The following is a 21,950-nucleotide window of genomic DNA, read 5'->3' on the forward strand; positions in this document are numbered from 1 at the left end:
GTTACCACATCCACCTCAAATTTTCCTGTTTGTAGCCACATAGAAGGCATTTGTCATCAAACCAGTGAATTGCCTTGGGGAAATTCCTCGCTGGCAGGGGGAGAAGGTGGGGAAGGGAGTAAATAGCTGCATTATATTCACTGGAAGGATAGGACTGGGATGAAGTTAGTGGCATCAGATACAATCTCATATGATCTATGAGGGAGGAAAGTTGTACCTGGCTTGTTTAAATAACCTATGATATGGGAATTAACATGAAAGATGTAGTGCGTGTGAAGATCAAACGAATCTTAAAATTGACAAATAAAGCTATATCCTTTCATTGATTTTAGGCAGAACTTCCTGTTGATTTCAAAAGGTAGTTTATACACAGGATGGATGGCAGGATATGGCCGTAAGTGTGGCTAATTCAAAATCAATGGCATTAGAACTGCGGACCCATTTCTAACTTTTTGGACCGGATGTCATGTCTATGTCTTGAATGCTATGTCAGGATGAAATTCACCCTACAGCTAGCACCCTTTGTGCTGGCCCTCTGCACAAGAGAATTTCATCTCAAATACACTCATCTGTTTTCTTCACTGCTATTCATGTACAGCATGCATTCCATTTCATAAAAACAATAAGACACCCAAGGTTGTGCACTTCTGCATCATGACTATATCTGTGGCCTAGAATAATCGCCCCTAGCAATGCACTGCCCTGAGATTCTAAGTAGCTTGAAAGGACAATGTCAGTTTTGGTAAGACAAAAAGTTTACCTACCAAGAGAGCAGCCTCTCCGTACATTAAGCAAATATTCCTATTTATTTTAAACCAATTGTTTAAATGTGACAAAACAAAGCAGACAGAAAACCTGAAGGCCATAGGAACTTACAATAAACAAAGGCATGGTTCTCCTCTCATTTGCAGTAGTGTGAATTGGGGATAACATCACTGGAATCAACAGAGCTATACTGGCGAGACCCCAATGTGTTGTAGATGAGTGCAAGTCACACCCCTTTTTTCCTCTACATTTTTTTAGCCAGAGGATGGATAGCTTGAACTTAAATAAATACTCAGGAGGATATAATTAAGTTAAGACCTTCAGGAATGGGCTGTTATCTCTCTAGATAAATATTTTTGCTCTACCAGGGTTTATACTCCCCCTTTAGCTATATACTCTTGAAATTAGCAGATGTGTAGCATATTCAAAAGCTCTGAGAGTGATGGTGGTGTGAGGACCACAGGTGAAAGCATTTAGATATGGGGTGAAAAATTACAAGATCATTGAATTCAACCCCCTCCTTATATTCCATAAGGATACAGTTTCCTTATGGAAGACATATCAGATATTAAACTGAAATTATACAACATATTATCCTATAGATTATTTCCATATGAAAATATAACTTTTTGTAATTTCCTTCCTATTATTGTTGCTGTTATAGAAAATCTCTCTTTTTCTTTCTTTCTTTTTTCTCTTTCTTTCTTTCTTCTTTCTTTCTTTCTTCTTTCTTTTTCTTTCTTTCTTTCTTTTCTTTCTTTCTTTCTTTCTTTCTTTCTTTCTTTCTTGTCTTTCTTTCTTTCTTTCTTTCTTTCTTTCTTTCATCAACCAGAACAACACAGTCATCTTTCTACAAGCAGCAATCTCAATTCTGAATAATAAAACAGCATTCTGAACTACTGCAAAGACTCACATAATTCTGCATCAAGTCTGGGTGGGTTCTCTCAATGCCATCATCCAGGATGGTGATCACGACATTTTTTCCGGTGTAGCCTCTCTTCCAAGCACCTACTATGTTCATATCTGACTGACAGTGATGGGTGTTATCACTGCAGTGCTAAAAAGAGAAGAGGAGATAAATGCATTGGATGTTGGATATAACTGAACAGTGGGGGGAGGGAGGGTTGGGATATTAGCTTATTCATTATCATAACCAGTTACATTTCAGCAGATGACTGTATTGATTTGAATAGCAGATACAGAAGATCAGTGTCTTCATTAACAAATACCAGGATAATTAAAAGAAATGCTAAATGAAATGGAAATCACTAGAACTTCTTTTTAAATACCCAACAGTAGAAAAGGGCAGCTATTAGCTATGATGCCCAATTAGAAGTCCTGTATAAAATGAAACAATTTTTTTTCTGACCTTTCAATGTGCTCACTGGAAATGTGCATTTGAATTTTTCAGCAAAACAAACCATATGTGGATAAATCTGTAGAGAAATGTCTGTAGAGAAACAGCCCTGGAAACAAAACTTGCTTTTTGGAGCTTCTGTGCTGTATAATTTCTTTACTGGATGTCTGGAAACTAATCCAGATTCGCTTCTATCTACAAAAGAAGGCTTTTGGCAGGTTTTGTGCAATATCAGCAGGAGATGAGCAGCACTTAAGAACCTGTAACCAAAACAACCCTCTGAAAAACTTGCAGCTTAAGATGCCTGATGAATTGTAGATGGCTATAAGTTAACATGTCGGGGTACAACTTGCTGAGTAATAGGTGTGGAGAGAGCTTAGGGTACCTAAAAATTGAATTACTCTCCTGTGACATGAGTACATCCCCCATTTATATGAAAAAATCTGGCTTGCTTTGGAAATGAGAAATGACACTTGGGTATTCATATACCCCCACTAGCAAGTCTCTGACCCATAGACAAAGTGGTTCCCTATAAAGTTCGAACCATTCAGACCCTCATCAGTGTTGCTTTTCTCCAACTCAGTGAGAGCAAGGAGGGGGAAAAAAAAAGAAGGAAAGAAAGAAAGAAATGCTTGAACCTAGTATCATAGCAACAGTAGCCACATGAAAGCTCTCAGCTTTCACTCCTCCCTCCCCATTTCCTTGCACATGCACCTCAATGTAATGTTTTAGCATTTTGGAAACTGTAAACAGTTCAACTAAATAAAAAGCGACCGATTCTGCCCTAACTTACACACAGGGGGAGGGGAATGGGGTAACCCCATTGAAGGCAATTTGTTAGCACAGAATGTGGTGTAAATTATGTAAGATATACTACTGAGACCGCTCTTATCACTGCCTCCTTCCATTCACTGCACCTTGATATAATATACAAACCAGTGGATTTCACAGTGTTTATTAGAGGTTACTAAAGCAAGTTCGCTATTAAGCATTGTATAAACAAGGCATTTGTACAACTTTAGGGATCAACTCCAAAGAATGTCTAGCTGAGGATTGAAAGTAGAGTTAGTATATCATTTAAAAATGTGCAGACAGCTTGTTTTATAAGGTTAGCAACACTCTACACTTCCTTTTTTGCACACTTTGTGCAGTGGCTGCTCAAGACTCTTTATGATATACAAACAATAATAAAACAGCATTTTGAACTACTGCAAAGACTCACATAATGATTCATCAAGTCTGGGTGGGTTCTCTCAATGCCATCATCCAGGATGGTGTTATCATTGCAGTGCTAAAGATTATAACAATGCTTCGCACACAGAGTTCCCTTGTTTTTTTCAAAGTGCACTATAGTCTTCAACAACCAATTAATCTTCACCAAACAGCTGTGAGGTAGATAAATCTGACTACAGACATTTTACAACTGGGAAAATGGAGACATGAAGGGTGAAGTGATTTGCTCAAGGTCACAGAGCAAGTTATAGGCGGAAGTGTGATTGGAGTTCCTGCCTCCTTGCCCTAGGGTCAATTTACTGAACTATGCTGACTCACCACTCTGAGATGATCATGCCTTGACATATTTACCAGACACCTGTGAGCTAGAGGAGTAGACTTATTAGCCAGAAGCCAATACTAAAAGTAAAGTATTCTCCAGCAGGTCGGAGGGGGGCACATAATCCCTTCAGTCTGACGAAAGACAGAAACTCCACCCTTCCTTTCTTCCTGATTGCTGGGAATGAAGAAAGGGGAAAATGACTCCCAATAACCAACATGCAACCCATCACTAGATCTTTCCTCCTCTCCTCCCTTTCTTTGAAATGAGCAGCAGCCCTTGGGCTGTTCTGTTTCTAGGCTTGTCCCTTTCCCTCTGGGGAAGAACTAGCAGTTCTGGCTGCTCTGCTTCTCGGTATAGTCCAGTGGTTCTCAACCTGCGGCCCATGGGCCACTTGTGGCCCAATCAGCACAGCTCAGTGACCCATGTGACATCCTCAGGGCCATATGGGTATTATTGGATGTTGCCCACAATAGTAAATAGGTTTAGAACCACTAGTCTAGTCTCATCACTTGCCCCGGGCAAGTGCGTGGGTGTTTGATTCCTATTCCCCTGAAAGACCCTTGGACCTCTACCAGAAGATGATTCCTTTCTCTCTCAGTGATGTCAACAGGCTGCCCATGCCTGAACATCTGCTTCTGGGGCAACAGCAGAGGTTCCCATTGGCCTCATTCCTACACTGATGTACAAAAAAGCAAGACAAGATACACCTACCACATTAGTCAATGATTAACTAATTCTTCTAATACACTGTGCCAGATCCTGGCCCCCACTTTGTGCTCCAGCACTGGGAAGACAGCCAAACTAAATGGGTGGTCAGAAAATCCCCGGCAAAGGAGAATCTCCAGAAAGTATAGAGCTGGCATATCTCTACACCCCGCCCATCCTTCAGCCATAGCATAGGTGGCATATAAGGGATGAAAAGGTGGTATAAAGCCACCATCATTCCCATCCCCATCTCAGGCAAGCACATAGTAACTGCAGCTGAAGATGGAGCTCATCTTTGTTAAAATCCATCCTTTCCTTTCAACCCCTACTACTAACAACACCTTTGTCATCTCTCATCATGCCTATAGATCCTCTTCATCCTCCTCTCACCTCTCCCTCCTAGTTTAGGCAAAATGCTGCAATTAGAATCATCTTCCTCTCCTGCTGCTCTGAGCAGCTCTCTGCCTCCATGCTCCCATCTCCTTCATTCTCTCTTGTCTCTGGCTCCCTTTCTTTTTTCCACATCAAGTTCAACCTTTTCTTCACCACAAATCCCCTGCCTCACAATCAGCTCCTCTCACCCCAAAATTGCACCACGAACTGTACCCCACTCTCTGAACTGGCATACCATTTTTAGGCCAATCTGATTACGTGTGTCAATTTTAAAGCAGTTTGAAAATTTAGCTTTTAATAGAAATGGTCTTTCAACCTCAACTACAGTGCAGCCTCCAACTTCTTGTCCACTATAAATTCTCTCCTCCACCTCTTTAAATCCCTCCTTCAAAATCACTTCTAGGAAGAAGTCTCCAGTGTAGATTTCCATTCTATCATTCTTCCTTAACTGTACTGTGTTTAATCTTTATTTTGTGTTTTATATTCATCTGTCTGAATTACGTTGTCAAATCCTTGGGACAGGGACTTTGTGTTTTAAATGTTTGAAAGCACTGTGTAGATTTACAGAGCTACCTAAATAATGAATAGTCATTAAATAAAAAGCAAGTGTCTAAAATTAATTGGACTTCGTGTCAATGGGCAAGTACTGAAGTATCTTACTAATTCGCAGTAATATCAGTGTATTTTCTCTGTTCCCTTTTTTTGGAACATGATTTTTTGTGTGTCTGCAGTTGTAGTTTTTTCCCCCAGTCCTGCTTAACTTTACATAAGCACATGAGTTATCCTACTTCAATCAATGGAACTACTAAGACGCATTAAGTTAAATTTCCAGGATTGAGGTTTAATTTATCTTAACCTCTATTGATGTGAGGTTCTAAGGATCATTTTTATATTTGGTTGGCTATTTTAAGATATTGATTAGTTGTCAAATCTATCCCAGCAGTAACCAGACCAAAAAAAACACAAAAAACCACAACAACCAACTTTGTTAACATACAAAACCTTGGGAGTCACAGGTTTTTACCAGATCCATCCATAAAGTATGCTGATTGATTTCTCCACCTCCACCACAGAGAATAGGCAAGTACGTGGAATCCTACCTTCCCACGGACAAGTTAGTTTAGTCACAGAAAAGAGCATCATTTTAGCATACATTGTATTTTCCCACTGCCTGAAGGATATCATCAAAAGGAGTAACAACCCCTCACCCAATATATTTGACTGAGTTTTTTAAAAGGCAGTTAAAGGCGGATGTTTCTCTTTGTAGTGTTTAACTGCAATACATTAATGACACTACAGTTAGCATTTAATCAGAAACTTCTGCAGGGGCAGAGAGATTCTTGTGTTCCAAAAATGCTTAGGAAGTGAGAAGGGTGTTTTGAGGAAAATTACTGATCTAGAACTTCCCTCAGACTTGAAGTTCTAGTCTCATAGAGGTGAGAGGCCAAAAGAATCACTTGAATGTGGACAGTTTGGAAGCTATTCTACAATTAAGAAACAGGCACAGTGTTTAAAAGAAGTAATTCAGCTATTAAAGGGGTTTTCTGCGATCTGCTACATTCTTTCAATGGTAGACTTGTGCCTGGAATTTCGTAGTTATTGTGTTACATCCTCTCTCATAAGAACAGCCATACTGGGTCAGACCAAACGTCCATCTAGCCCAGTATCCTGTCTTCCGACAGAGGCCAATGCCAGGTGCTTCAGAGGGAATGACAGAACAGATAATCATCAAGTGATCCATGCCCTGTTGCCCTTTCCAGTTTCTGGCAAAAAGGCCAGGGACACCATCTCTAGCTATTGATGGACCTATCCTCACTGAATTTATCTAGTACTGTTTTGAACCCTGTATAGTCTTGACCTTCACAACACCCTCTGGAAAGGAGTTCAACAGGCTGACTATGTTGTGTGAAGAAATACTTCCTTTTGTTTGTTTTAAACCTGCTGCCTATTAATTTCATTTGGAGACCCCTAGTTCTTGTGTTATGAGGAGTAAATAATATTTCCTTTAAAGAAAAGGGGTACTTGTGGCACCTTAGAGACTAACAAATTTATCTGAGCATAAGCTTTCGTGAGCTACAGCTCACTTCATCGGATGCATTTGGTGGAAAATACAGTGGAGAGATTTATATACACACCAGAGAACATGAAACAATGGGTTTTATCATACACACTGTAAGGAGAGTGATGACTTAAGATGAGCCATCACCAGCAGCAGGAGGAGGGAAAAGGAGGAAAACCTTTCATGGTGACAAGCAAGGTAGGCTATTTCTAGCAGTTAACAAGAACATCTGAGGAACAGTGTGGGGTGAGGTGGGGGGGGGGGAGAAATAACATGGGGAAATAGTTTTACTTTGTGTAATGACTCATCCATTCCCAGTCTCTATTCAAGCCTTAGGTAATTGTATCCAGTTTGCAAATTAATTCCAATTCAGCAGTCTCTCGCTGGAGTCTGTTTTTGAAGTTTTTTTGTTGAAGGATAGCCACCCTCAGGTCTGTAATCGAGTGACCGGAGAGATTGAAGTGTTCTCCAACTGGTTTTTGAATGTTATAATTCTTGACGTCTGATTTATGTCCATTTATTCTTTTACGTAGAGACTGTCCAGCTTGACCAATGTACATGGCAGAGGGGCATTGCTGGCACATGATGGCATATATCACATTGGTAGATGCGCAGGTGAACGAGCCTCTGATAGTGTGGCTGATGAGATTAGGCCCTATGATGGTGTCCCCTGAATAAAGAAGACATTTACAGTCAACTTCTTCAGAAAATTGGTGACAGACACTCGTTTCTATTATTTGTCGTACCAAGTTCCATCAATAGTGCTGCTTAAAAATGGCGATAACACCTTGATCAAGCGGTTGGATTTTGGAAGTCGTGTTTTTAGGTAAGTATGCAACCTGTATTTTACCATCACAGGTTCTGAGTCTTTCGGCCGGAGGACACACTGGACAGTTGCCTAGCAAAAGAACGGCCTTTTCTTCTAAGCGTTTTGCCCGCAAATGCTTTCGCACAGAAGGGACAAATTCGGTGAAGAACCATTGTTCAAAAATTTCTCTTGTCATCCAGGAATTTTGGGGGTTTCTAGTACGAAAACAGTAGGCAATTCACATTTACGTGACAAAAGCACCGAGGCATGTGAGACTTTCCAATGCACAATGGTTTTAATTTATGCTTGCCTGTTGCATTCACACAAAACAATACAGTAAGGTGATCTTTTGCCTGTTTATATCCTTCTTTCTTACATTCATCTGTTCTAACAGCCAGGATTTTATCGAACAACATTTTATAATAAATTCCTGTTTTGTCTGCATTGTAAACCTGTTCCTCCGAGTAACCCTCTGCCTGTAAAATTTCCCTCAGCTTCAAGGGTAAGATTGTGCGGCGTCGGCGTAAGCAGAGCATTTTTTCTCCTGAAACTGCAATCTGAGAGAGTCCGTGTCTTTTCTTGAAATTGCCATAGCCAACCCAAACTCACCTTAAAATTGCTGAATTCGCCATTAAGTTTCCGGTCGAATTTTTCCGCTTTCATGACTATAAGTGAACCAGAGATTGGAATGCCTTTCTGCTGTTCTTGCACAAACCACGTGTACACCGCAGAATCAAGGTCGGCATCATTCGCTAAACAGGCTCGTTTTCTTTGAAGGCCATGCTCTTCATCCAGGTTATGAATGTAAGTTCCAAGCTAGTCAGCATTCTTTAGCCATGCACAAAAGCTGGACTTGTTTAATGCCAATATCGTGGTTAATCTTTGCCTGGGTTTTGCCATTTCTAAGTCGTTCGATAGCATCCAATTTCTCCTGCACCGAGTAAGCCTTCCTTTTGCTCAACATTTTTGACATCTTTCTAAGATAAACATTGTACCTGTAAATTTTTATTACATTACATTTGTATGGCATTCTACGCCCTACAGTAATTGTCTTAGGGCTTGTCTACACTACCACGCAGGGTTGATTTCCCATTGGACTGCGCTTGCGCTCATCGTTCTGGTGGAGTACTAGAGTTGACAGGAAAGCACTCAGCGGTCGATGTATCGCGTCTATACTCAAAAAATTGTACTGTACAGTACTTAAATTTGGGATTCATGGCCGTGACTGCGTTATATGCGAATTTGTGTAATATAGACGCGCGTTCTAGAGAGGGTCCGGTGTAAAAGGCATTCTATTCTGTCTTTGACAAGTTTTTAACAGCCAATCTCTCATGAATTGTTGATGTTATGCCCTCTGAAAGCTATCACATGGTACAAAGCACTGGTTTCCAGCAGTTCTTGCGTTAACAGTGGTTAAAGATCATGTTAAAGATCTGGCAGATCTCGAACTGATTTAGTAGAACAATACAAATACTTTAAAGCCCAGTAAATCTTCCGACCATTAGCCCCCCAACCAGAAATTAACAGGGAAAAAAGAACCTTGTAAAAAGATGGGCTTTTCCTGATTTTCACGTAGAACAATAGTAAAAAAAGAGTCTTGCCATAGGCAGTAGACCTTGCAGTTTATGTTACATATTCTTTAGGTCTAGGAGCTTCATCCACTGTACTATACAGCATGATAGAATATATGATGTGATAAAGTTTTACAGGGTCACACAGGTAGAACCTTAAGAATGGTCAAGGGCAAATTATTTGGCCTTGATCAGCTCCTAAAATCCTTGCATGGAGGGGACAGAACTGTATGAGGCCAAGAGGTAGATCTTGGTTAACCAAGGAGTTGTCAAGAGAAGACGCCTTCTGCTTCTTCTGTGAGAGGAAATTCAGTGTTAGACATTTGGTTAACCACTAGCTGCCAAGATATTATTCTCAGCTGGTCAGTAAATATATCCAAGCAGCAAGAGTTAGTTTTCCTTAGCTTTAGTGGAGTTGGCTTACTGGTGCCAGGCTCAAGTTCATTTGGTACTTTTGATATGAAACAAGCTTCATTTTGAATGGAGGGGAGGAAACATCAGTTACCTCACTGAAGGATGACCTTCTAAAAGTCTAAATAGACAGATAGATCCACTGTTATAGTGGCCCATATGATTAAATATGAGCAAGAAAACATGTTTTCAGGAACAGTATAATTCAGGAATGAATATACTCAACTTGAATTCATTTTTCTTCATCTTCTCAAATTAGGCAGTTAGTAAATTGTGTTTACTGAGGGATAATATTTTTTAAAATAATGTTTTTTTTCAAGAGTGTTTATCACATTTTTAATGTTGAGTATAAACTCTTCCATCAGAGCTAGCAATAAATGAAAGGAGGATGTTAATGATTAGGAGGAGTTTTTGCAGGAAATAAATATTTTAGTTTTCGTAAATGTAATCTAATATTTATTGCAAGTTAAATAGGAAACACTGTCTGCATAGAAACTTCTTTTCCTCTGAATTTCACCCCTGAACAGTTTTGGATCACAGCATTTTAAAGGCCTATAGAAGTTGGAGATATTATATGGACTGATTCGTCTCATGCTTGAGATGCTTTCGATTAACTAGTATTTGATGTCTGAAACAACACATTTTACTGAACTGCTACTTTTTTCCATCTGAGTCTCTTTCCAATGAAATATTTGAAAAATATACAGTATTAAATATTTAGCTTCAAATTCATCCCTGGTATAACTTCAACATATTTGACCGAGTTACACCAGAGATGATTTTGGCGCTTGACCTTTTTGATTTTTCAAGTAAACAAGTAAAATGTATTTAGAGGCCAGTGGGAGGAAACAAATCAAAAACATACATTATTTTATAAGTTTGTTTAAATAGAGAAACAGAACAGGGAATCAAAGTAAATGGGTTCCTTATATTTATAGAACTATCTATTGGCTATAGCGAAACAAGAACAAGACAACAGAACCTAATTTATCTCTATAAAAAATGAGTTCATGACTCAGGTTATTCTGTGACTTGACACTAAATTTCTAGTCTTCCCAAAAGGAGAACAATTCAGAATATAGTTAGCTCACATATACACTGAGACTATTCTATCATTTCTCATCACTGGAAATTTAAAATAAAAATTGGATATTTTCTTGAAACATCTGCTCTGGTTCAAACAGAAATTAATTTAGGGAAGTCCTCTGGCCAGTTATACAGGAAGTTGGACTAAATAATTATAATGATTCCTTCTGGCCATATAATTTATTAATCTATTCTACCAAGGACTATAGGTTCAAAGCTTTTCTTTTTCTTTTCTATGTATTAGTTTATCAAGTATTCATATTTATTTGGTGATAATTAACCTTGTGACTATACACACACAGATTTGCTGCATGTTGACTGATAGTATCATCAGCTCCATGATACCACTAAATTAATTTAATTATTAAATTAATTACGATTCAAGAATAAAACAACAAAAAAATGAAAGTCATATTAAGACAAAATGTTTTGGTCTGAAACAATGTTCACTAAATTCCTTTTGAAAAAGGGAAACGATGCATCATATGATACTGTTCTGCAGTAAAACACGTAGGAGGTAAATCTAGCAAAAAATATTTACTAATGCTCCCTGCATGTGGGATGGATTTTGAGATCACAGAGAGGGTTGGAGATATAACTTACCAATCCTGTGGATCCTAGGAATTCATGAAGAAAGAATCCATCCAGACTCATGGATTCAGAGCCTTCTTTGGGCTCTGTGGCACCATCCTTCACTTGGTAGCCAAGTGCCCTGAGGATGCTTCCATTATACATATACCCTACACTCCTCAGCCTGGGGGAATATCAGAGTGGATCGGAAGTTAATGCTGTTTTCACCTGCTTTAACTCTTGTCTAAGAAAAACTGTGGAAATCCTGTTGGAAGGAGCATATGCACAGAATGGCTGTTCCCTGCCCTGAATTGTGCAGCCTCACCCAGAGTAGTGTTATTCAGGAAGGGGGAATTATTCCATAAATACATCGTTCTTTGCATTCTGCCATTTTTGTGGCCTGTGCATTGTGCTTTTATGTGACCTCCATTAATTCCCACAAAAGAAAGAAGTATTGGAGAATTTTATCGAGAGTCTTATGACATATGGTCCTTTTCTTAAAGTGCCATGGAGACATGTGTTACACTAAACTCATATGTCACATTTTAAAATTTATGTCTTGTTTGCCCTGAATGACTCTATGATGACCAGAAAACTATTAAAATCAGAAGTGGACCCTGCGAGGTGGGAGTGTCCCAGAGCTTGGGCTGTAGCCTGAACCTGAATGTCTGCACCCTTAGCCTGAGCCCCGCAAGCCCAAGTCAGCTGGCATGAGCCAGCTGCAGATGTCTAATTGCAGTGTAGACATACCCGCTACACTTGTGGTGGCATGCAGGATATGTGTAGCTACATGCCACAGAGAAAAGCAGGTCTCATCCACACTGCAATGTGTAGCTACCTGCAGCAGTGAAAGGCTTTGGCAGCAGGGAAAGGATCCAGCAGCTCCCAGAGCAGCCAAAGCCTTTCACTGTGGTGGGGAAAGTCTTGAGCAATGAGGAGGTAGCGGTGTAGTGCAGATGTGGGAAGCAGTGTTTGGACATGTTGAGAGCCATGTAGGGTATATACCATAAGTTCTGGGCATGTCTTCACTTGCCTAAGCAGTGTCTCACTCCTATTGATACCTGTGCTGGGGGTTGTGCCGTGTCTGCAAGCTACATTCCAACATCAGTGTAGTCACAGCCTTAGTGCTACATCAAGTAGTTTTGAGAGTATGGTGCAGAGCACAGTGTGGAGGGTTTTAGTTGATTTCATTTTCTTAGAACTTCTTTGTCCTCAAAAATTGTATTGCTGTAACTATACAAGTATAGGTTTCAGAGTAGCAGCCGTGTTAGTCTGTATTCGGAAAAAGAAAAGGAGTACTTGTGGCACTTGATGCATTTGGCATCCGATGAAGTGAGCTGTAGCTCACGAAAGCTTATGCTCTAATAAATTTGTTAGTCTCTAAGGTGCCACAAGTACTCCTTTTCTTTATACAAGTATAGCAGCACAAAGGTGCTTTATACGAATATAGCTTATTCCTGTAGGGAAGGGAGGAAAGGTACACCAATATAAGGCACCTTTACCAGTATAACTGCATCCACAGTATACCAATATAATTATTTTGGTAAAAGCTCACGTCCCTAACTGACATAGTTATACTGATACAAAATCTAAGTGTAGACCAGGCCTTACCTTTTGAAAGAAAGGAGATACAAACAGCTTTATTTATCAATAAGAGTCTTTACACTTTTCAGAGATCAACCATGTCAGGGAAAGAAAAGAGAGATGGTGAGTGACAAGAAGGCCCAGAACAGAGTTAAAGAGATCAGAATATAATGAAGCTGGGGAACACAATACACTCCCAGAAATTAATCTACAGTACAAATTATTAATGTCATAATCATTTATTCTTGTCTCATTTCTATAGTGTTATGCTTTGTGTTTCTGTTATGACCTTGTCTCTTGGAGGCTCCTTGTTCCCTTTACTTGTCATCATTCCCGCTGTTCGTTCACCTCCACAGCTCCTGTCAAATAGAACTGACTTCTTGTATCCCTCTGCCTTATCTCCTGTCAAATCTTGGCTGAAAACATATCTTTTCTCCCTTATTCATGACTCTTCATTTCTCCTTCACGTTGTTGTTATTTTCAGCTTTATGGCTGTATTATTCAACTGTGTAAATTGTTGTAGGATACAATTTGTATGAAAAATACCATACAAAGTAAAGTAGCAGCATAATAAAAGGAAGAGAAAAGAAAACTCTCATAGAGAGAATTTCAGCTTTTTTTTAAAGCTATTATATTGTATCATGTAAGTACGTGGCATGTTTTAAAGATATTTTCAATTTACTTCATATAATGTAATGAGATTTTTGGAACTATTAAGGACATCTTGTAAATTTGTAAGCAGACAATTTTGAAATTGTACATTATTTACTCAATACTGCATCCCCTCACAACAAGGTTAATGAAGGGTTTGCCATGGCAGTTTGTACTTTGAAGCTATCATGATGATCAAACAGATAGTCAAATTCATAATGTTAAGGAAATGTTACTGATTATGCACAGTTGTCAAATTTTAAACACGAGTACCTTGGCAATCATTAAATACAATGGGCCAAGTGCATTCTGTAGAACAGAGAAATTTAAAATGTACATCCCTGCACCATCTTCCCAAAGCTGAAATCAATCATAGAGCAAAACTGAGTAGGAGGAAAAATGTAAATATAAAAATGTGAATGATAATAGCATCATAGAAATGTAGGGCTGGAAGGGACCTTCGGAAATCATCAAGTCCAGCCACCTGTGCTAAGGCAGCACCAAGTAAACCTAGACCAACCTGTTTTTAAAAATCTCCAATGATGGGGTTTCCAAAACCTTTCTTGGAAGCCTATTCCTGAGCTTAACTGCCCTTAGTGTTAGAAAGCTTTTCCTAATATCTAATCTAAATCTCCCTTGCTGCAGATTAAGCTCATTACTTCTTGTTTTACCTTCAGTAGACATGAAGAACAATTGATCACCGTCCTCTTTATTACAGCGCTCAACGTATTTGAAGACTGTTGTATGTTCTCCTCTCAGTCTTCTTTTCTGAAGACTAAACATGCCCAAATTTTTTTAATCTTCCCTCATAGGTCAGTTTAGTAATTTTTGCCATCCCCATTTTACAGAAGGGGAAACTTTGAGATCTACTGATGAAAAGCACCACCTAAGAAATAGGCTTTATTTAATAATTTTTGTCACTCTCCTCTGGATTCTCTCTCTAATTTGTCCACATCCTTCTTGAAGTGTGGCACCCAGAATCGCATCCAGTATTCCAGCTGAGACTTCACCAGTGCACATACAGCAAGATAATTACCTTCATGTCTTCCATATAACACTCCTGTTAATACACCTTACAATCATATTAGCCATTTTTGCAACTGCATCACTTTGTTGACTCGTATTTAATTTGTGATCTACTATAATCCAAGATTCTTTTCAGGATTATTAGCCAGTTATTCCCTGTTTTGTAGTTGTGCATTTGATTCCTAAATGTAGAACTTTGAACTTGTTTTTATTGCATTTCATCTTGCTGATTCAGACAATTCCCCAATTTGTCAAAGTCATTTTTAATTTTAATCCTGTCATCTTCCAGTTTAGTATCAACCACAAATTATATAAACATACCCTCCACTCCATTATCCCAGTCATTAATGAAAATATAAATTATAATTGTTAAGAATGTTTTATTAAATACCAAATGAATACAATTCTGCAATCATGCAAGTAGGCTTCTTAGTTTAAAAAATCCTAGTTAAGAAGGGAAATGAAAGTGGCAATTAATTTTTTAAAAATATAAAACAAATGGAAAATTGGGAAGTTGATAGCAATGAGTAGAAATAGGCAATTATGCAATGCAGACAATGGATAAGGAAGCTAAAGTATAATTGTAAAATCTACAGCCAGTAGGGTTAAGGATAATAAAAAAGGAATTCCTTAAATCAATCAGGAACAAATGAAATCCTCACACTGGAATAGGTCCAATATGAGACAAGGATGGTTAAATTGTCAATCCTGATGCTAAAAAATCTAAATTATTCAATAAATATTTCTATACTATATTTGGAAAGAAGCGTGATGATGTATTTGTATCTCATAGTGATTAAGAAATGCTTACTTTTCCTCCAGTAGCTAGGGATGATATTAAACAGCAACTATTAAAGTTAAAAAATTTTAAACCAGCAGGACCAGATAACTCGCTAGTTTGGCTGATAAAAGTAACTGTATAGACATAATATACTTAGACTACTGTACAACATTTAACTTAGTTCTACATGACATTCTGATAAAAATAAAATAAAGCATTATACAAAATCTGCACAGCCCACATTAAGTGGATTAAAAACTGGTTAACAGATAGACCTCAAAATAATCTGTAAATGGGGAATCAGCATTCTGTGGGGTCTAGTGGGGTCCCACAGGCAGTTGTTCTTGGACCAATGTTATTCAATATCTTTATCAATGATCTGGAAGAAAATATAAAATCATTGCTAGTAATCTGCAGATGACTCAAAAATTGGTGGTTACAGATCAGTTACAATTTGTCTAGGTCACTCTGGATCCTATCCCTACCTTCCAGTGTATCTACCTCTCCCCCCATCTTGGTGTCATCTGCAAAATTTGCTGAAGGTGAAATCCATTCCATCATCCAGATCATTAATGAAGATGCTGAACAAAACCGGCCCCAAGACCAACCCCTGGGGCACTCCGCTTGATACTGGCTGCCAGTAGACATCGAGCCATTGATCACTACCCGTTGATCACAATGATCTAGCCACCTTATAGTCCATTAATCCAATCCATACTTTTTTAACTTGCTGGCAAGAATACCGTGGAAGACCATATCAAAAGCTTTGCTAAAGTTACGGTATATCACATCCACCACTTTCCCCATATTCACAGAGCCAGTAATTTCATCATGGAACGCAATCAGATTGCTTAGGCATGACTTGCAGTTCGTGCGTCCATTTTGGCTGTTCCTGACCACCTTCCTCTCCTCCAAGTGCTTCAAAATGGATTCCTTGAAGACCTGACTTCTAGATTAAAAAATTAAAAGTCTCCAAGGAAAAAGCAATCTTCTAAGGATACAGAAAATTATGCACCAAGGTGTTACACCAACAGCATAATCCTTCTGCACTGTGGTAATCTAAGCTCATTTTGAGAGTGTACCTGCTGTGGAAGCCAAGACCACTTTTTGTACTGAATCTGGTTCTTGAAAGTTGCACATAAAATAATCCACAAAACCAAATAATACTCAATTGCAATGAAATAAAGGTCTACTTAAACATAAGATGATACATACATTCAAGTGAACAGTTCAGGACAATGAGAAGCAAATTCATTTTGATTTGTGGGACATTAAAACAGAACCTGGGCCCTGATTCAGCAGAAGTGTGTGATTAACCTTAAGCAAGCGCTTAAATCCAGTCCTGTTTAGCAAAGCCATTAGGTATGTGCCTAAGTCCCATTGAAGTCTACATGACTTAGTCTTATGGATAAATACTATGCTGAATTGGGGCTCTGGTCAATTTTTCATTGACGCAGAGAATATCAGGACTTTCCCTTTTTTATTAGCTAGCAAAGCCAGCATTTTCTTTTCCTTGTACTTTTTCAGCTACTTGACCCCAGTTAACCTGTACTCTTTGACTTAAGCTGCTGCAGATGGAAGACTTTAATTAGCAGGGAAAAAAGGAAACGAGGTGAGAACCTTTCTATTCACTATATTCTATTCACTTCCGCTGACGTGCACGGGCTGAAATCGTGGAAAAGCAGCATCACTTGCCACATAACCTCAGCCGTACAGAACACAATGCTATCCACAGCCTCAGAAACAACTCTGACATCATAATCAAAAAGGCTGACAAAGGAGGTGCTGTCGTCATCATGAATAGGTCGGAATATGAACAAGAGGCTACTAGGCATCTCTCCAACATCACTTTCTACAAGCCATTACCCTCTGATCCCACTGAGAGTTACCAAAAGAAACTACAGCATTTGCTCAAGAAACTCCCTGAAAAAGCACAAGAACAAATCAGCACAGACACACCCCTAGAACCCCGACCTGGGGTATTCTATCTGCTACCCAAGACCCATAAACCTGGAAATCCTGGACGCCCCATCATCTCAGGCATTGGCACCCTGACAGCAGGATTGTCTGGCTATGTAGACTCCCTCCTCAGGCCCTACGTTACCTGCACTCCCAGCTATCTTCGAGACACCACTGACTTCCTGAGGAAACTACAATCCATTGGTGATCTTCCTAAAAACACCATCCTAGCCACTATGGATGTAGAAGCCCTCTACACCAACATTCCACACAAAGATGGACTACAAGCCGTCAGGAACAGTATCCCCGATAATGTCACGGCTAACCTGGTGGCTGAACTTTGTGACTTTGTCCTCACCCATAACTATTTCACATTTGGGGACAATATATACCTTCAAATCAGCGGCACTGCGATGGGTACCCGCATGCCCCCACAGTATGCCAATATTTTTATGGCTACCTTAGAACAACGCTTCCTCAGCTCTCGTCCCCTAATGCCCCTACTCTACTTGCACTACATTGATGACATCTTCATCATCTGGACCCATGGAAAAGAAGCCCTTGAGGAATTCCACCAGGATTTCAACAATTTCCATCCCACCATCAACCTCAGCCTGGACCAGTCCCCACAAGAGATCCACTTCCTGGACACTACGGTGCTAATACGTGATGGTCACATAAACACCACCCTATATCGGAAACCTACTGACCGCTATTCCTACCTACATGCCTCTAGCTTTCATCCAGATCATACCACACGATCCATTGTCTACAGCCAAGCTCTACGATATAACCGCATTTGCTCCAACCCTACAGACAGAGACAAACACCTACAAGATCTCTATCATGCATTCTTACAACTACAATACACACCTGCTGAAGTGAAGAAACAGACTGACAGAGCCAAAAGAGTACCCAGAAGTCACCTACTACAGGACAGGCCCAACAAAGAAAACAACAGAACGCCACTAGCCATCACCTTCAGCCCCCAACTAAAACCTCTCCAACGCATCATCAAGGATCTACAACCTATCCTGAAGGACGACCCATCACTCTCGCAGATCTTGGGAGACAGGCCATTCCTTGCTTACAGACAGCCCCCCAACCTGAAGCAAATACTCACCAGCAACCACACACCACACAACAGAACCACTAACCCAGGAACCTATTCTTGCAACAAAGCCCGTTGCCAACTCTGTCCACATATCTATTCAGGGGACACCATCATAGGGACTAATCACATCAGCCACACTATCAGAAGCTCATTCACCTGCGCATCTACCAATGTGATATATGCCATCATGTGCCAGCAATGCCCCTCTGCCATGTACATTGGTGAAACTGAACAGTCTCTACATAAGAGAATAAATGGACATAAATCAGACGTCAAGAATTATAACATTCAAAAACCAGTCGGAGAACACTTCAATCTCTCCGGTCACTCGATTACAGACCTGAGGGTGGCTATCCTTCAACAAAAAAACTTTAAAAACAGACTCCAGCGAGAGACTGCTGAATTGGAATTAATTTGCAAACTGGATACAATTAACTTAGGCTTGAATAGAGACTGGGAATGGATGAGTCATTACACAAAGTAAAACTATTTCCCCATGTTATTTCTCCCCCCCACCCCACCCCCCACTGTTCCTCAGATGTTCTTGTTAACTGCTGGAAATAGCCTACCTTGCTTGTCACCATGGAAGATTTTCCTCCTTTCCCCTTCCCTCCCCCCCCCCCCCGTTGCTGGTGATGGCTCATCTTAAGTGATCACTCTCCTTACAGTGTGTATGATAAACCCATTGTTCATGTTCTCTGTGTGTGTATATAAATCTCCCCACTGTATTTTCCACCAAATGCATCCGATGAAGTGAGCTGTAGCTCACGAAAGCTTATGCTCAGATAAATTTGTTAGTCTCTAAGGTGCCACAAGTACTCCTTTTCTTTTTGCAAATACAGACTAACACGGCTGATACTCTGATATCTATTTACTATGAATGCTTTACCTGACTGCCCTATATATATATACATACATACACATACACATTTTTTTCAAACCAGCATATGAATCAAATGAACAACTTGATCTGCCAGCAGCAGCACGTCTGCAATTGTAAGGCTGCTAGCAAAAAAAGAAAAAAAAAATGTAGAAAGCTGTCATTTCATGCCTGACATTGTTAATCTGATCTCCCCCATTTGAAACAAACAATAAAAAAACCCTTCTCACGACTGTCTGGTATTAAACACGGTGACTGTTTAGATGGTGCAGAAAATAATTCTCAATATATAGGCCTGCAGTTAAATCATCCCTTAGCCCTCCCACATAATTGTTTCTGGAGGTTTTAGTCAATCTGTGTTGCTCGCTGCTTGTCTGAAGATAACAAGAGTCTTAAACTGTGTTCCTTGCAGGACCACCCCCCAAACACACACGTGTGTCTGTTAGGCAGTTCCTGTGGCATGTCTGAAAAGAGAACTTTTCGGCCTCAGGTTTATTTTTCCTATTCTGTAAATTCCTTCATTCAATATTGCCAGTGAATAAATCCTCCAAATGAAATATCTCAGTTAATGGAAATAGCTTACACAGTCTGTACCATAGGATAGGCCCAGAGGCATGTTACTGGCCTACTGTCTCTTGGTAAGTGTGATCACAATTCTTGTACATCTATCTCATAAACGTTTGTACTTTTAATGTCAGAGGAGAGAAAATACCCACATGGTAAACAACAAAATGTGTTTTTCTACTGCATGCATCTCATGAAGTGAGCTGTAGCTCATGAAAGCTTATGCTCAAATAAATTTGTTAGTCTCTAAGGTCCCATAAGTACTCCTTTTCTTTTAACAAAATGTGTGTCCTATCTCAGAGAATAAAACAGGAACATTTCACATTTTTACTGGATGTCTCACTGGCCACTATTGTGCAACCTGTTCATTAAATAAAAAGAATGGGCCAAATTTCTCGTGAATTCGGCCTAATGTTTTTGAAGGATAAACAAGTGAAAAAAGAGCAGTACATGACAGTCTGATCCCTTTGGAATTGTGCAATAGTCTCCCTTTTGGAGTCTGTGCCGTTTACAATGGGGAAACACAGAAATCAAAAAGATGGAGAGGGCAGAATTAGAAAAGGATCACAACCACCACAAGCTAGCAAATAAACTTAATCTTGGTATACTGAATCCAAACTTTAAGGGGGAAAAATTTCCCACACTCAGTACAGTGGTCTCAAAAAACTCACCAGTTGGAAGTCAACTGTTGAGAAGCCTACTTTACAGAGGCATGGCAGGCATTCCCCTTGTATATGGAATATTGCAGCAAGACTAATTACTTTCCAATCATAAAGATTAACATTTTATGGTGGCCATTGTATGAACAATGTACGTGACTTAAAGTAGTCTACCTACTGCTCTAATTTATGCAGCAGGCATTTGCATTTAGGCCTTGTCTACACTAGAAAGGGTTTACCGTATATCTATAGTGCAGACACAGCTTGTACTTTTGCCAGTATCGGTTATACCAGTTCCTCAAATGAAATCGGTTAAATAGCAAAAGGACTTTTTTACTGATATAACTGCAACTACACAGGTTTCAGAATAGCAGCCGTGTTAGTCTGTATTCGCAAAAAGAAAAGGAGTACTTGTGGCACCTTAGAGACTAACAAATTTATTTGAGCATAAGCTTTTGTGAGCTACAGCTCACTTCATCCGATGCCTACTACAGAAGGGCTCATTCCAGAATAGCTAAGTTGGTTAAAAAAAACCTGACATCCCTAAGTGACACAGCTCTGCCAGAATACATTTTAAGTGTAGACCAGACCTTAGTTAACTAGGGACATAGGTTCAGCAATTGTGGTTGGACAGATACCTAAAAGTTGAGTTGCTTGCTCAGACATTGGTTCTGAAAACCTTAAAAGGTCACACCAGGATCACTTGTGAAATTTCCAGTATATCCTGGCTGCAGCCAAAACCACAAGTTTTGTGAGGAAAATAAAGTCTCTTTCTGTCCCTCTCCAAACCTGGAAGTATAGAGGCACATGGAAATCGAACAAAAGAAGAGTTAACTAATTGCTTCTGAACTTCAAAAACCATTAGGTGTTTATATTCATAAAAGGCTGAACAGTTCCATACACGCTTCCCTCAAGTAGTAAAGTAATTTTTTATTATTATTCAAGTATCTTGTCTATATTTATTGTGCACAGAGTGCCAGCTGTAAAATCCCACAGTACATTGATGTTTGAGCTTCCTTGTGTTCCCAGGCTTGCACTCCTTGAATTTTATGCAGTTTTGATTCTTACCATATGGAAACCTATCTCACCCTTTCCTGGAGAAAATCACATGTAAAAGGGGAAAAAATATCCTTGTCTTTGATGTCACCCATCTCTCCCTCCAGTGGGAGAGGTTTGCAAGACAGTAGAGAGGGCAGGCGGGGTGGCATCTGCATTTGTTCCAAGATCTACAGGGACATCTCTTGGGGTCTCAGATCATCCTTGCCTCAGGGCCCAGGCTGCCACTGACCTCCTACCCACTTTTGCACCCTGCACTCTACCAGGGTGCTGAGTGGAACTTAATGCTGTAACTGTCAACATTCACTCTTGATGGAATTTCAAATGGAAAGCATTGATTTTTTTTAAGAGGATAATGCCAAAGAAAGTAACTTTACTCCTTGCTTCTCCCCCCTG

The 21,950-nt window shown here is 39.6% G+C and overlaps 1 protein-coding gene across 1 annotated transcript in view; it reads right to left on the reverse strand.

Annotated features, from left to right (window-relative positions):
- The window catches only part of PCSK5 (proprotein convertase subtilisin/kexin type 5), a 308,999-nt gene that overhangs the window by 203,046 nt on the left and 84,003 nt on the right, over nucleotides 1–21,950 (reverse strand). The window contains 1 exon segment of the mRNA XM_038401751.2: nucleotides 1,679–1,822. Coding sequence (XP_038257679.1) covers nucleotides 1,679–1,822 — 144 coding nt within the window.

The sequence above is a fragment of the Dermochelys coriacea genome, chromosome 5 (assembly GCF_009764565.3).
Source record: "Dermochelys coriacea isolate rDerCor1 chromosome 5, rDerCor1.pri.v4, whole genome shotgun sequence".
NCBI classification, from domain to species: Eukaryota; Metazoa; Chordata; order Testudines; family Dermochelyidae; genus Dermochelys; species Dermochelys coriacea.